The sequence below is a fragment of the Sminthopsis crassicaudata genome, chromosome 1, assembly GCF_048593235.1.
Source record: "Sminthopsis crassicaudata isolate SCR6 chromosome 1, ASM4859323v1, whole genome shotgun sequence".
In the NCBI taxonomy this organism is placed as follows: domain Eukaryota; kingdom Metazoa; phylum Chordata; class Mammalia; order Dasyuromorphia; family Dasyuridae; genus Sminthopsis; species Sminthopsis crassicaudata.
In genome coordinates, this window is record NC_133617.1 from 47,141,975 (window position 1) to 47,157,014 (window position 15,040).

Consider the following 15,040-nt stretch of genomic DNA (forward strand, 5'->3'; position numbering starts at 1 on the left):
GCAATCAGTGAGCAAATCCTGCTTATATTGGATCTGCATGGAAGTCACCACCAGATATCCCATTGTTCTTCCCAGGAGAAGACTTGGAACCAACAGTCCCCCCTACCTGGAGCACACTGCCTTCTCCCCCTAGGCTTAAAATGCAATCCCCCTCCAGTCTTATCCCTGCCACAGTTTCCTACTCTCCTTCAGTCCAGTACTTTCTCCTGCTTAAATTACTTTGTATTTATTCACCAGATTTGCATCCCTTTATCAAAGTTGCGTCCCTCAGTGGCGTAGGTTCCCTGGAGAATCCACAACGATTTGATTCCGGTTTGGAAGATGCTCGGGGGTCTAGTAGAACCTAGTGCGGTTGTTGAAACCCACGGGAGAGTTTTGGAGCGTAAGGGAAGCGCGTGAGCTACTGTGGTGGCCCCAAATGACTCCGCAGAAGACTTTAGAATGCAAAATGTATGAATGGAGAAGTTAATGAATATGAACAGCTTATTCCATTTCAAGCACTGTGTCAACCTCACAGCCTGAGAAAACCCCGGAAAAGTATTTAAGAGGGCTGACCTCGGATCTACATTTTAAAACCGGAGACTCCGAAGCGTGCTGAGCCTAGAGGCAAAGCCAGCTCTAGGCACTTAGTAGGTACTAGACCTATTTTACAGATAGGGAAACTGAGGCCAAAAGGGTGACGTGATTTGCCCACTTCATCCTGTTGCCTCAGTTTCCCTCTCTGTAAGAGGAGCCCGAGAGAAAATAGCAAACCATCCCAGTATATCTGCCAAGAAAACCCCAGATGGGCCCGCAACTAAAATGACTCGACAGAAGTCGAGTGCAATTAAAAGATTCCGTGAGATTGTTGCTTGATTCCAGTTTTCAGAGCCAATGGTTGGAGTAATAATAGTGATTTTTAAAAAAAATTAAACCTATTTTTTAATGAAATTTTTAAAAATTAAAGCAACTTACGTATTGCTTCAAAATTTGCGAAGCGCCCTATAATGTTATCTCATTTGCGCCTACAACAACTATTGTCCCCATTTTACAGTTGGGGAAACTGAGTCAGGCAGCGGGTCCGCGGCTTTCTTGCCTCCAGGCCCGGTGCTGTATCCACTGCCACCATTTTATAAACGAGGACACAGGCAGAGAGAAGGAAGAGGGAAGGGGATGCAGCGATCAGAGAGGACACCGAGGGAACTGGCGGCAGCCGTAAATCACGCTTCCATGTTTGTTTTTCCCCCACGTGTTTTGGGTTTTATTAGCTCAGATTTCGATTTTCCCATTTTCAGAGGGGGTGGGGGATAGATGGTCCGTTTAGCATCTCCTGCAGCTCTAGGGCGTGGCCTAGACGGGGGCGGAGCTCCCCTAGTGATCCCCCGGAAACTAGGACAGAGTGGCAAGCCCGTCCCCACGCCACGCCAGACCGTGCGTGCGCCGGAGAACCGGGGAAGTGCTTCCTGGTCATAGGGCGCATGCGTCGCAAGATGGCCTCACACTACCCCCCTCGGAGTCTCTAGTCTAACCCACATAAGCCCCGCCCCTCCCACTCCGCTGGGCTCGGCGGCCCAGCCCCCTCCCCCATTCCAGGCCCCGCGCGGCCGCGCCTGCTCTCGCGAGAGCCGAGCCTTGGCACAAGATGGCGGCGACGTGAGCGTGTCCCCGCAGCGGGGGGAGCTGCAGCGGGAGCCGCAGAACAAAGGCAGCGCGCGGACTCGGGGAGGGATGGTGAGCGCGCGCTGGGTCCGCGGCCGGGGCTGGGGCTAAAAGAGGAGGGGATGGAGAAGAACCGTCGCGGAGGGAAGGGGGGAAGAGGGCGGGGCGCGGGACTGACAGACTGACTGACAGCTGAGGAAACAGGGACAGGGACACGCCTCTGCCTGCGTTCTTAGCTCCTCCCCTGTTCCAAGCCCTGCCCTATCACGTTCCAAATCCCGCTTTTGCTCTATGTCCCGCCCCTGTAGAGTCGTGCCGCCCGAGCTTAGTCCCGCCTCCAGGGGTCCAAACTCCGCCTCCGTTCTGGGCCTCACCCTTGCAAATTTTAGGCCAAAACCTGGGGGTCCCGCCTCCCAGGAACTCTTGTCAATATCCTGGGCCCCGCCCCCGGGCCTTAGTCAAATACCTTGGCTCCGCCCCTGCTCCGTCTACATCTTGGGTCTTGCCTCCAATGTGTTTTGTCAATTTCATGGCCCCACCCCCTCAGTGTTCCAAATTCTACTTCTGTTCTAGGCCTTTCCTCGTTCCGAAGCCTGCTTGTTTTAGGTTCCCAGCCCATGCAGATTCTACTTTTGTTCTATACATTGTGGAAACTACCAGTTCTTTCCAGATTTCAGCCCTAGAAACATTTCGGTTCTTTTCTTGGCCCCTTTCCTACAAGGCTCCACCCCACTCTGATCAATCTAGCCCTTAGATGACCTAGCCCATTCCAGAACAGAGGCAGAGTTCTAGGGTTCTAGAGTCAGAACTCAGTGGTCCCAGCCTGCCTTTCACAAACTGCTATGACCTCAGGCAGGTCACGTGGACTTAATCTCATGGGTCCCCTATTGAGGGCTCTCCCAGTACTACATCTTTTGTGTTCCTGGGCTTCAAAATTTCCCGCTGCCCATTGTAAGCTGTGCCTTGTCCCAGTCTTTTTCCATCATCTGAACTCTTTCCCCAGGCAGCTTCCCCTCCTTCTGACCCATATTCTTCTAGAATGTAGAGGTTCAGGATTTCCCCATGCATCTGCCCCACCTTTTCCGTAATTGGTAATGGGCCCCAGTCTAGGCCTGGTCCTTACCTCCAATCCTGTTTCTAGAGCTGGAAGGGAAAGAAAAGGAATAAGCATTTACTGAGTCTTGTGTGCCAGATACTAGCTTACTATTATCTCATATGATCTAAGGCAGTAGTTTCAAAATCAAATAGTATATTGACTTTAGAAAACCACAAATCAACATTATGTTGTATTTTTATTTTGTGAACTATTTCCCAGTTACATTGTAATCCTGTTCACATTCCAGAGTTCCCGCTACTTTAGAGTTTGGAAACAGTGTTACGTTTATATCAGGGAACCCAGGTTTGACACAACTCAGCCACCACCTAGTTATGGGACTGGATTGATTAGCCTCTCTGCCTCTTGTTTTCTCATCTGAAAAATGATGGTGTTGGACTTTATGACCACTTGAGATCATTTTCATATTTAAATCTGATCTAGTCTGATCCAACCCCTCCTGCTATTTATAGAGAGGGTGAAACGATGGCCAGAGATGGGAAGTGACCCAGAGAAGGTCACACAGGTAGTAAGTGACAAAATCAGGTGGAACTCGGTCTTTACAGCAAGCCCAGGAGTGGACTAACTTTTCTTACCTTACTTCAGCCTTACCTTCCCACCCCCACCCCCCCCTGAAGTTTCTTGGCTCCTGGTAGTCCAGCACTACCTCCAAACTCCATTCCTGGGAGCCTTGGAGTATGATCAGGTCACACTATTGTTCCCCCTAAATCTCCCTCCCTCTTCCCATTCTTTTCTGCCATTAGCTTCCCATCTTAATCCTCCTGCCTGGCACTGGGGCACTTGTGCTTTTTGCCTTCAGTCCGATACTGGAAGAAGATCAGGGTCCACTTTGACCCGGTGATAGCCAAACTTTCCTATCAGGTACCCACCAAGGGCAGGTAGATTCAAAGTCAAGCCCTACTTCCAGCCTGACTTGTTGGGACATTCTTACCAGGTTCCCCTCCTGTCAAGTGAGGGTGTTGAAGTTGATGGTCCCTAAGTTTCTCATCTGTGCTAAGTTCTGACTCTTAACCATCTGTTCCCTTGCTGATATTCTGTGGGGAGCTCTAGCCCAGGCATAGGACTGGAGAACAAGAAAGGAGCCTGAGGCAAGTGAAGGGAATAGGAGAACACTATGGGATTTCTGAACTAAAATCTCCTTCTTAGCATTCCTTCTCCACTGGGCTGGCCCAAGGACAAAAGACTTGTGGAGGGGCCTGAGGGAAGCAAAAACTTGGGATGAGGGACAAGTTAAGTGAGAGGATGGAAGTTCAAGGGTGAAAGGCCAAGGACTGACCCCCTCCCTATTTGGTTCATTGTCATCAGGAGGAGAGTTCTGGGATAGGACCTGGGGTCCAGGCATGTCCTGCACCGTTGCCCTACTCAGACATCTATGGCAGCCCCAGTCAGAGCCCAGCAGCCAAACCAGAAAAAGAGCAGCTGTCTCCGGCCTTCTCAGCAGAGGGTGAGTAGAAAGATCACAGATTGGTAGTTAGGAAAGGGGTTTTCTTAATCCTCGGGCTCAGGGCCTTCCTGAAGAGGACCTGTGGTTCAGTGGGGCAAGCAGTGGGTGAGAAATATTGACAGCCCACAGTAACCTGTTTTCACTCTGCAGACTGCAAACACTCCAGCAGAACCAACTCCGGAGGAAGCGTCAACAGCAGCCCCAGTGAGGAGCCACGCCTTCCGAAACGCAGGCCCCCCTCTTCTGGTGAGAAAGTACAACCTGTGAGGAATAGGGACCAAGTGAGAGGGCCAATAGCACATACAGGGAGGTCTGGTGGGGAGGCCTAAAAGCAGATTGGGGGGAGGGGAGAAAGAGCAGAGGGAGGATACATTCCATCACTTGGTGAGATAATTCATCTACTTGAGCATCTGCCCTTGCCATTCTCTATTTTTTTTTTTTAATTTATTCTCTATTCTCCTAATTTTGTTCGTCATCACCAGTTTCATTGTCCTTTTCTCAAGCCTTGGAGACATCCAGATACCTGGCATAGAGAATTATCAGAGTCCAGAGTAAGAACTGTACTGAGAGCTCTGCATTTGAGGTCTGAGGCTCTGGGCTTTTAGTCTGGACTAGATGGCCTTTTCAGCTCCTTTTTAACTCCAAATCTCAGAATTCCTTTGGATGTTCCTTCCTCTGGCTTCTCAGACTACTTTCAAGATTGGACCTTTGGTCATTTCCCCTCAGAGCTGGTCATCATTCTAATATCTCTCAGCAGAATTCCCATCCTTCCTGGCTTGAGACCTGATAATCCCTGGCTCCTTCTGTCCTCCCTCTTTTGCAGGCCCCTTCTTTCTTCTTGCAAATGGCCCTTCCTTTCCATTCATACTGCTTTCTCCCTAAGAAAAAGCCCTTGTTATCTCTTTGCTGGAGTGTCCTAACTCGCCTTTTTGCTTTCAGTCATATGATAGATCTGTCTGGAAGAAGGGACACAATAATCTTTCTAAAGACCAACTTTGGTCCTAGAGGGCCTTTGATCTGGTTCCCAAAGCCAGACCAAGGAGTCTTATCATCAGCACTTTTGACAAGTCTAAGTGCAGCTGGGCCAGAGTCCTAGCTTGGGTGGTAGCCTGGAAGTTTGGGTTCTAATTGCAGACCTGCCAAGAATACCTTGGACAAGTGACTTCACTCTCTGAGCCTGGAGAAAAATGAGTTAGAGGGAGGGACAGTAGTGAAACTGATTTATCTCTAAGGTCATTTCTGGTTGTGATATTGTAGAAAATTCTGTTTTCAGTGGAAAAGCATTTCCTGTCAAGGCATCTCCAATTGTTGGCTAAAGCCATCAAATCTGCCCTCTTAAACAAACCCCTAGTGGGCCTAGACCTTCTTTCTGAGGCAAAGAATAAGCCTCTTGCCTTTCAGATAGTTTAAAGGCAATCATTTCCTGCTGAAATCTTCTCTTTTCCAGGTTAAACACCCTCAATTTTTTTTCAACTAATCTTCCTGACATAATTTGAAGCCTTTTCTCTGTTCCACCTACTCTCCTGTCCCATCATCACCCAAAACCCTTTAGTAAAATCTAAACATCTGGATCAACATCCTTCTCTTGGCCAAAATAGGCAAATGATAAACATCAAATCCTTTCTTTTGCATCTCTGCTCACAACCTCCTTTTAGCCTGGAATACCCCTCACACCCTCCCATCTGTCTGACTCCCATTCATCCTTCAAGACAGCTCATCCAGAAAATGTTCTCCCTTCTCCTGTGCACATTCAGACCCTTGCTTTTGCTTCTGTGTAGCCTTTAGTAATTGTGCCTGTCAGAGGCTGCTGTTATAAATAGTTCCTGAAAGGGCTCTCCTCCCCGCCCTGGCAAATGAAGAGATAACAGTTGGCAACAAAGGTCCTGGGTTCAAATCACACTTCTGCTGTTTATCATGACCTTGTATGAGCCATTCCACCTTTTCCACGTTTCCTCTTGTAGAAAAGGAAAACACTGTCTCAGTGGTTGTTGAGGCTACACACTGTAGACAGGAGCCCTCCCTTTATGATTATTAGACTCTCAGCTCCTTGAGGGCTGCTCTCAGATCTTCACGGATGCAGCATCTTTTGGAAACCTGCAAGCTTGACATATGTGTATTTAATATTCCTGGCCCAGCCCTCTAGCCTAGAACTTGGCACATAGTAGGTGCTCGGTCCTTGGATGAATGGAGTAGTGGTGGGTTGGCGGAATTCGGGTTGAGATGTGGCTGAAGAGAAATGTGACCAGGCCATGGGATATTTTATGTGTCCTAGGGAGACAGTTCCCTTGCTCCAGCTATGGTTGCCGCCTGGCTTTCCCCAACCCCCGGGAACTTGCGCAGCACCTGCACAGTCACTTGCAACCTACACAGTCCATGGAAGGTAAGTCTGGGGATAGGGGGGAGAATGGGGCAGGACTTCCTTCCTAGACACCTCTGCTGGAGAACCACACTTTTATCCTGACCCGGGAGTCCTCTCCACCGTCAGTCCTGGTCTTGGCTTCCAGTGGGAATGGTTCAGAAGCCTACCTACCTGGAGTTAAGAGTAATAAGTGAGAATGAGGGATTTGGAGTCAAGAGGATGTGGATTCAAATCCTGGCTCCAGGGACCACCTCTGTGAACTTGGGCAAGAGACATTTCAGAACTCAGGCTCCTCATCTATTTAAAGGCATGACTTTCCAAGGCCCTGCCCTATTCTACAGTTCGGAGTTTGGGACAGTATATGTTGATTCCTGGAATGCCATTTCCTCTGGTCCTATTCCTCTACAGGAAAACGATTTCACTGCTCAACCTCAAGCTGTTCAGAAACCTTCCCCAGCATGCAGGAGCTGATGACTCACACCAAACTGCACTACAAGCCCAACAGATACTTCAAGTGAGGTCTTTCCCCTGCTTGTCCTTCTCCCCTCTTCCACCTGTTGGTTTTCTCTTGGGTTCTCCATATTGACCTGACCCCTTCTCATCCAGCTCATTGCTCACTCCTAGCCCTCCTTTGCCACTCTGTACACCATTAGCTCATTTGCCCTGCTTCACCCTCAGTCCAACCTCTGTCTCCCCCATCCCAGGTGTGAAAATTGCCTTCTCCGCTTCCGGACTCACCGCTCCCTCTTCAAGCACCTACACGTCTGCTCCGACCAGTCCCACAGCCCGGCCCCAGCCCCAGCTCCCCTGCCCCCAGCCCTGGAGAAGGAGCTGCCCGACGCTCAGAGACCAGCTGGCCCCGGCCCTGACAAGGCCCCACTGCTCACACCGCTGAACCTGGCCCCGGATCCTCGTCCCAGGGCTCCATTCCCGCTCCTGGAGGCCTCACTCTACAGCTCTGCTGTTTTGTCCTCATACTCCAGCCAGGCCTCAGGCCCTGTATCTGCACCCTTCCTCCCCTACCTTGGTCCCTCCTCCTATGGGCTGGCCCCTGGCTCTGGTCCCCAGCGCCTCCGTCCCTTCCTGCCTACTCAGGCTCTCCCCAGTTCTGGCCCTGGCTCCAGCTCCACCAGTAATGCAGCTGTCTGGAAAAAAAACCAGGGTGAGCAGATATAGCCTGGGTCCAGCCCTTATGTCTAAGCAGGCACTCTATTGTCACTAGCTTGTCTTCTCCCCAAGGAGGAACCAGCAGAGGGAGAAGTTGGTAGCAGGTTAGAGTGCAGGATTACCTCCCCTGAACTTTCTTTCCTCTTCTGGCAGGTTCCAGCAATAGTCCACGGAGGACCCCTGGAAGCTCTGAGGGACCTACAGGTCAGTGGCAACCCCCGTGAAGCAGCAGGCTGGGGAGGAACCATAGAACCGGACCCTTTAAAATGGGAAGGCGCCAGAAATCACTGGTCTAGTCTTTACTGTACTGGTTGACGCTTCAGACTTGGGGGTGGGGGAAAGAATCCAAATTGCTCAACTTTCTTCAGGAAGAAAGTGACCCAAGTTACTTAAAACTTACCCAGAAGCAGCCTAAGATTGTGTAAGCTCTCTCCTGTTAGGAAGTCCTCAGGAACACCAGCTCGAGGCTTTTCTCCTTCCTATGCCAGGTCATTCTTCTACCAGTCGCATCGTGTGGGAACACACCAGAGGCCGCTACACCTGTATGCAGTGCCCCTTCTCCACAGCCTCCAGACCAGCCATGACCCTTCATCTGGAGGACCATCGAAAGACTCCACCTCCAGCCCCACCCCCACAGCCACCATCCCCTTCAAGTCCCCCTAGACTCGAGGCCCAGGGGGGCACAGTTTGGTCACTGGAGCCCACTGCTGGGTCATCCAGTGGTCCTCCTTCACTCACCACTCAGTCACCCAGGCGTCAGGGCCCCCCAGCCTCAGGAGAGGACTGGGATTTCTAAGGCTGGAAAAACAACTCTTCTGCCTCCCCAAGTAGCACAAGGCTACCCTGTGATACCCAGGCAGACTCTGCCGGTGGCCTGACTCATTCCCCTTCCAGGATAGCTACAGAGATGGATCACTCCCTCTATTCTCCACTCTGGCCCTGGTGACTGCAGGGGGTGGGAAGGTAGAAGATTATTTTTATAATTAACTTAATATTGCTTTGGAACTCTGTGGGTCATTGGGTCTAGCTGTCCTGGCTTGGCCCAGGATCAGCTGGGCATGTGGATAATAAAGCAGTTGTATAGAAGCTGCCTGTTATAGACTTGGAGCTTCAGGAATCATTGGGTAGGCTGGGCAGTTGACTGCAGAATTTTGGGGGGCCATGAGGGATTCTTCTACAGACTGAATTCAGGAACATTTCCTGCCCCTTTCCCCCCATCCCCATTTACTATTTATTCTAGACAAAGATAAAAAATTCCAGTTTTTATTTATTTAAAAAGACCAATAAGAGGGAAGAGGGAGGGGGCTGCAAGGTTTATCCTGAGAAAGTGCCGGAGCCCCTGCCCCTTCGGGGCCCAGGCAGGGCATGGGACACATTTTTCTTGGAAACAAAGATTTAGAAAGAATTCCAACAAATTGTTGCACAAAACACACCCCTGAAAACGGAGAGAACCTTTGGTCACCAAATCCCCTGGCCAAGCAGTGCCTGTGGAGCCCCTTCTGGAAAAAAACAGACCCCAGAGCCAGTAGTGCCCAGGGCTGGGGGATCAAAGGGCAAGGGCAAGCTGGCAGAGTCTGTCTGTAAGCTGCTGCTTGCTCACTGACGGCAGGGCAGGGCAGCAGGCTCAGTCCTCCTCGTCTTCCTCGCTGTCTTCTCCCTCATCATCGGCAGCTCGTTTCCTTTTCTCTCCATGTTGGGGCTCTAAAGGCATGGAGGTAAGCCAGTGTCGGAGGAAGAAGGAAGAGAGCCCAGGGGAGCAGAGAAGAGAACCCCTCCCCGCCTTTCCCCTTCCTAAGGCTGGGGGTGGAGAAGCAGCAGAAAGGGCCTGGACTGGGTCAGGGGGTGGTGCTGAATGGCCATTGGCCACACCCAGGCCAGATGGAATTCCCAGTTCCTTCTGGGAAATCAAGCCCTGGGCACCTTGAAAGGGGCCTGGCAACACTCCTACTCCCAGGTTCCTTAACCCATCCCCCACAAGGGGGTACTTCTAGGATGGAATTTAGAATCCCATTGCAGTCAGGACTCACCTCCCTCTTCCTCTTCATCCTCCTCTCCATCATCATCTTCATCCTCCTCATCCTCCTGAAGGGGTTGGGGAAGAACACACAGAAGAGTGAATTCCAGAATGTCAGAGTTTGAGGGGGGCAGATGCTAGTATGACACCTCCCCCCTCTCCCCAAATATGAATGAGGGGTAAAAGGCCAGTGCCCATGGTCACAGAAGAAGCAGAGACAGAATTTAAATCCAAGGCTCCAGGCCCCCACCTCGAGGAATCCTGACTTTAGTGAATCTAGTGGAATGAGGTCTAAATTGCAATATTTGACCTAAAAAACCAACTGGGTCCTGTTTGTGATGACATTTCCAGAGGAGGGAGGCACCCCCAGCCTCTGCTCAGAGCTCTCTCCCAAGGAAGAAAGATGATGGAAGCCTACATGATCCTCACCTCATCCTCTACCCCATCTTCTTCCTCATCCTCCTCTTCCTCTTCCTCCTCCTCATCTTCTTCTCCATCAACATCTTCATCATCCTCATCCGCCTCATCATCAATTACATCCTCATCAAGCTCCTCTTCCTCCTCCTCCTCCTCCTCTTCCTCTTCCTCCTCCTCTTCTTCTTCACCTATTACTGACAATAGAGAGCTCATGACCAAATAACCTGGGCTCCATGACCGCCAAGGGGAACTTGGCCAAATACTGGGCCTGGATTTCCCCATCTTCACTCACTTGAGAGCAAAGACCCAAGAAATGATTGGGGAAGAGAACTCGAAGGCCGGAAGAAGGCCTTCTCTGGTCAGATCCATGCTCACCTTCTCCATTTTCCCCGCAAACACCGTCCAGGCCCTCCCTATCGGCCTCTGGTTCAGAGTCTGGAGCTTCCTTGTCATCTGCATCGTAGCCATCGAGGTAGGTGAGCTGGGGCAAGAGGGCAAACACACTCTCCCGGTAGCTCATCAGCATGGTCACATCACATTTGAAAAGGTCCAGGCTTTTAAGATTAGGCAGCTTCTTCTACAAGGAGCAAAAAGAATATATATATGGAACTTCAGGCCTCCATTCCATTGATTCCAAGCCCTGCCCAAAGGTACCCCAGGAGTTGGAAAAAAAACTCTGCTCTGAAAGGCAAGCAAAGAGGTTCTGAGATTTGGAGAAAATAGGAAATGACCTGGGGCAGGGGAGATCTCCTCAGGCTCCAGGCCATAAGGTCAAAGGCAAACTTAGCACTACAAGGTGCAAAAGCCAATTCTAAGTTAACCCTTGGGAAATAAAGAATTTGGTCAAGGCCCAAATCATAGCACTCAGTGAACACAGTCTAAAGGAATGGGGGGTGGGAGGGGGTGTTTCCAAGTCTAGGCAGCCTCACCAGGGGCTCCAGTGTGTTGATGTCCTTGATTTTGTTCCCGCTGAGGTTTAACTGGACCAGGCTGGGTGTTCGTTCTGCCAGGACCTCCAGACCTCCAGAGATGTGGTTATCACTGAGCTCCAACTGTAGAGTCCAGACAGAACAAGGTGGGGACAATCAGGGGCCCAGACCTCATGCCCAGAGATTCCATCTTCCCTCCCAGGGGGCCACCTGCCTTTCACCCCTACCCCACCCTTAGGGCTTCCAATCTCTGGCATCTCCACCCCCCTAATCTCTCCCTACGCCACCTTTCGCAGTCGGGGAAGCTTGGGTAGGTTGGCCAAAGACACGAGGCTGATGTCGACCATGCTGAGAAACTCAAGGTTTTCAAATTCTGAAGACAGGCCTCCAATCTTCCCATCATCTGAGAAGCAGTTATCCAAGACTAGATCCTTCACCTGTGGGTGAGGAACAAGGTCAGTCACTGCCACAATTTCCAGCCAGTCTCCCTCCCAATCCAGATCTCTCCCCCCACCCAAGACAGTCTGGCCATGAGACCACCCAAACCCAGCCTCCAGTGCTCCCCCAAAACCTAGACCAAAATCAAGCTCTCAATCCCATTTCTGCTCCCGAACTGGAATATCCTGGCTCCAGCTGGAGCTCATAGCCAGTCCCAACGCTAAAGTGCAAGTTTAAATGGCTCAGCACTCCATCAAAGCCCTTCAAACTCCTCCAGCCTGCCCAGCACAGCCAAGAATGGCTCAGTCACTGCAGGCCCTGGCTAGAACCATCCTTCACTTAGGTCATTCTGGGCTCCTGTCCACACATCCTGGCTCGGCTCAGTCCCTGGGATTCCAAAGAGACCAGGCCCAGGGACCAGACTGGGTCTTCATAAGGATAGATGCCCCAAAAGCCCGATTTCTCCTTTCTAATGAATGCCAAGCCCTGCCTGGGCAGCTCGGAGGAATCCCTCATGTCTTCAAACTTGGGACCCTGAACATGAGACCACTTGTCCCCAAGACCAAGGCTCCGAATTACAAAGCTGAAAGATCGGAGCAGGAGGGAAGAGTTACTACGGCGTGGCCCCCGCGACCAGGAGGACCCTCCACCTCCCCAGCCGCCCGGCCAGGGCCCACGTGCAGCCCTCTTCCGCTTAAGTGCCTGCGGGAAGCCCTGGCCGGGGTCCTGCCGCCTGCTCCGCACTACAGCGGCCCGGACCTCTTGAAACACCCAGGGCCCCGCAGACCAGGCTGTAAAGACTGTGTCCCCGAATTCGGCCACCAAGTTAGAGCCCCCTTAATGCTGGGCTTCCTAAAACCCTGACCTGGTTCCCGACTTCCCAGCGCGGTCCTAAGGACCCAAAGCGGGATGCACCAGCGCATCCCGAGACTTCCACGAAGAGCCGGGGTCTCCCCGCGCACAACCGGACGGCGGGCTTGAACCCCAAAGTCCGGGGCCTCCCCGCGCACGCCCGCGCTCCAGACCCCGTAGCTTTAAACTAAGCCCCAAAGTCCCGGGTCTCCTCGCGCACGCCCGGACTCCAGACCCCGAGGACCTCCCCGCGTACGCCCGGACCCCGGATCCTCAAGCCCCAAAGCTCCCGTCTCCTAGCGCAAGTCTACAGCCCGACCCCGGGCCCCTGGGCCTTTAAAGCGCACGTCCGGCCGGCTGCCCTCCCAGGCCCCGCAGCCCACGTCCCCGGCCTCCCGCGGCCCATGTGCCGGGCCTTGAAGGCCACGTCTTCGGGTCTTGGCGCCCGCACTCCCCGGCTCCCTCCCGGGCCTTGGGCGCCCCGGATCTCGGCGTCCGCGCCGCTGGCTCCCGTGCGAGGCCTGGGGCGCCAAACTCCGGATCTCGGCGCCCCCGGCGCGGACTCGGGCCCCGAGCCCGTTTGTTTTCCCCGGCCCCGACCCCCGCGCGGCTGCCCACGTGCGGAGCCCCCAGCCCCGGGCCGGGGCCCACGTGCTCCGGCTCGCGCGGGCCTCACCTCCCCGGGCTTCCTGTTCCGCAGCTCCAGCGAAACCCGCCTCTTGATGTCCATGGCTGCGCAGCCCGAGCCCAGCCCAGCCAGGGAGCCCCGAGAGCCCCGAGAGCCGCCGCCGCCGGGGAGACCGCCAGGAAGGCGCCAAAGGCACACAAAGGGGCGGGGGGAGGAGATCGCGCCCCCGAGGGCCCCGGAGCGCGCTCCCGGACGGCCCAGACCTGCCCCAGCGCGCCCTCTGCTGGTCCCAGAGCGCCAACTCCCGCCCCACTCACGGCCCCGCCTCTCGCAGCGCGCGATCCCGCCCCGCAGCGCCCCCTGTAGACTCCCGAAGCACCACTCGCATCCTAACACACCACTGTGGGCCCCGCCTTTCGTAGCGCGGGTCGGGCACGCCGGAGTAAGACCCTACAGCGCCCGCTGCCGGTCGCACATAACCAACCTTCCTCTACGAGGCAGCCCCGCCTCGGCCGGCGCACGGTCCCGCCCCCAGGATGCCCGGTTGCAGGGGAGCCTCCGCACCCCACTTCCCGGCGCTAGGCCTCGCCCCTCCCCGCTCAGTGCCCGGACACTCCTAGCGCACCTTCTCCGGGCGGAGCCTCCTGCCGGCCGCGGAGCGTTCTCGCGCTTTCACCTGCGAGTAACTGTCCCTCTTCTCCCGGGGTAGGGAGCTGGCCCCAGAGTCCCTTGCGGGTGGTCTCTCGTGCCCCAGGCTGGTCCCCAGATCTCCCCCTGCCGGCCGGGCGTGCCGCCTCACGCTCCCATCCCGCGGAGCTTCGTGCGGCCCCGGCCCGCTCACGGTCTCCTCATGGAGGAGGGGCCCCGACTCTGGGGCAGGAGGACAGTCTGGGGCTCATCCCTGCACTCGAGTCCGAAATCACCCGGGCTCCCCGGGACGGCAGGTGCTCACCAGCCCCGAGGCTGCCGGAGAACTTGCGTTTCTGGGCTCAGAACCGGACGGGCTCAGAGATCGGCACGGGGAGCCCCCGGGGGAGGAAATTCCAAGTGGGCGCCTCCTTCGCAAACGCGGCCTGACTAGCGGCTTGGTGTGGAGCCCATGGACCCAGCCATCTCCACGTGTTCACAGGCAGTCTAGCCCCCTCCCTCAGTACCCCTGGCTAGCTCCCTTTGTTTCCCCGGGACAATGTAACAGGCCCCGTGAGCCATCTTGGTTTCTCGTATTTGTGTCCCTGGCATTTGGCTGAGTGCCTAGCACACAGTAAGTACTTAATAAATGCTTTATCCATTGATCTACCTATACCTGCCATTATGAGCTGCGCTTTATCAGCTAGGTGGCCTGGAGATAGAATGCTAGACCCGAAATCCGGAAGATCTGAATTCCCTGAACACACAGTTTTTATCTAAATAATCCTGGGTAAATCATTTAATATGTTTTTCTATCCATAAACTGGAGATAACAGCAAATCAAATAGTATTTACCGAGCTATATATGCATACATACACTTACTATGTGCAAAGCCTTGGGCTGGGTGAGTTCTATGGAAATCACAAAAGTTACATTCTTTCCAAGGAGGCAACGCACAAGTGATGAGGTCATGGGATAGTACTGGAGGTTGGCCGAGAGAGTCTGCAGTACTGATAGAATTACTTCCCGAGGCTGACAGGTTGAAGTCTGGTTGTAAAGAACTTTAAATGCCAAGCAGGAGCCTGCATTTGATCTGAGAGGTTATGGGGACTCCCTGGAGCAGGGCAGTGACTTGGTTGGGCCTGTGTTTTATTGGTATGGTGATACACACTTGTAATCAATCAAAATTAACCAATCAAATAAAAAATTATTAGGAAAAACTAAGATTAGTGGATCACTTGAACTCGAATTCTGAGCTATTAAAGTTCTGAGTAAAACTCAAAGAAAGGTTGGTAGGTGAAGCTCTGGGGCTGCAGTCAGGAAACTTGAGTTCAAATCTAATCTCAGATATTTATTAGCTTTGTGATCTGGGCAAATCAGTTTGTAGGTTATTTAGGCAACCTCTGAAGGAC

General features: G+C 53.2%; 2 protein-coding genes across 4 annotated transcripts; one reads left to right on the top strand and one right to left on the bottom strand.

Annotated features, from left to right (window-relative positions):
* Positions 1-1,540: 1,540 nt before the first annotated feature.
* On the top strand, positions 1,541-8,808 carry ZNF414 (zinc finger protein 414). Its single transcript, XM_074301237.1, has 8 exons — positions 1,541-1,710; positions 4,058-4,196; positions 4,347-4,442; positions 6,469-6,576; positions 6,964-7,069; positions 7,260-7,717; positions 7,876-7,926; positions 8,211-8,808. Exons 1-8 carry the CDS (start codon positions 1,708-1,710, stop codon positions 8,516-8,518), a joined length of 1,269 nt encoding a protein of 422 aa, XP_074157338.1. The 5' UTR covers positions 1,541-1,707; the 3' UTR covers positions 8,519-8,808.
* Positions 8,809-8,971: 163 nt separating this feature from the next.
* LOC141561527 (acidic leucine-rich nuclear phosphoprotein 32 family member B-like) lies at positions 8,972-13,273 on the bottom strand. 3 transcript variants are annotated; one of them, XM_074301250.1, is made up of 7 exons: positions 13,049-13,273; positions 11,370-11,519; positions 11,083-11,205; positions 10,529-10,730; positions 10,166-10,347; positions 9,750-9,804; positions 8,972-9,423 (listed from the first exon to the last, which is right to left on the bottom strand). In XM_074301250.1, the coding sequence occupies exons 1-7, from the start codon at positions 13,100-13,102 to the stop codon at positions 9,347-9,349; spliced, it is 843 nt and encodes a 280-aa protein (XP_074157351.1). In that variant the 5' UTR covers positions 13,103-13,273; the 3' UTR covers positions 8,972-9,346. The 3 variants fall into 3 exon arrangements, with proteins under 3 accessions (XP_074157351.1, XP_074157362.1, XP_074157373.1); XM_074301261.1 differs by having other exon boundaries at positions 10,166-10,341; positions 13,049-13,261; XM_074301272.1 differs by lacking the exon at positions 10,166-10,347 and having other exon boundaries at positions 9,330-9,423; positions 13,049-13,261.
* Positions 13,274-15,040: the final 1,767 nt, after the last annotated feature.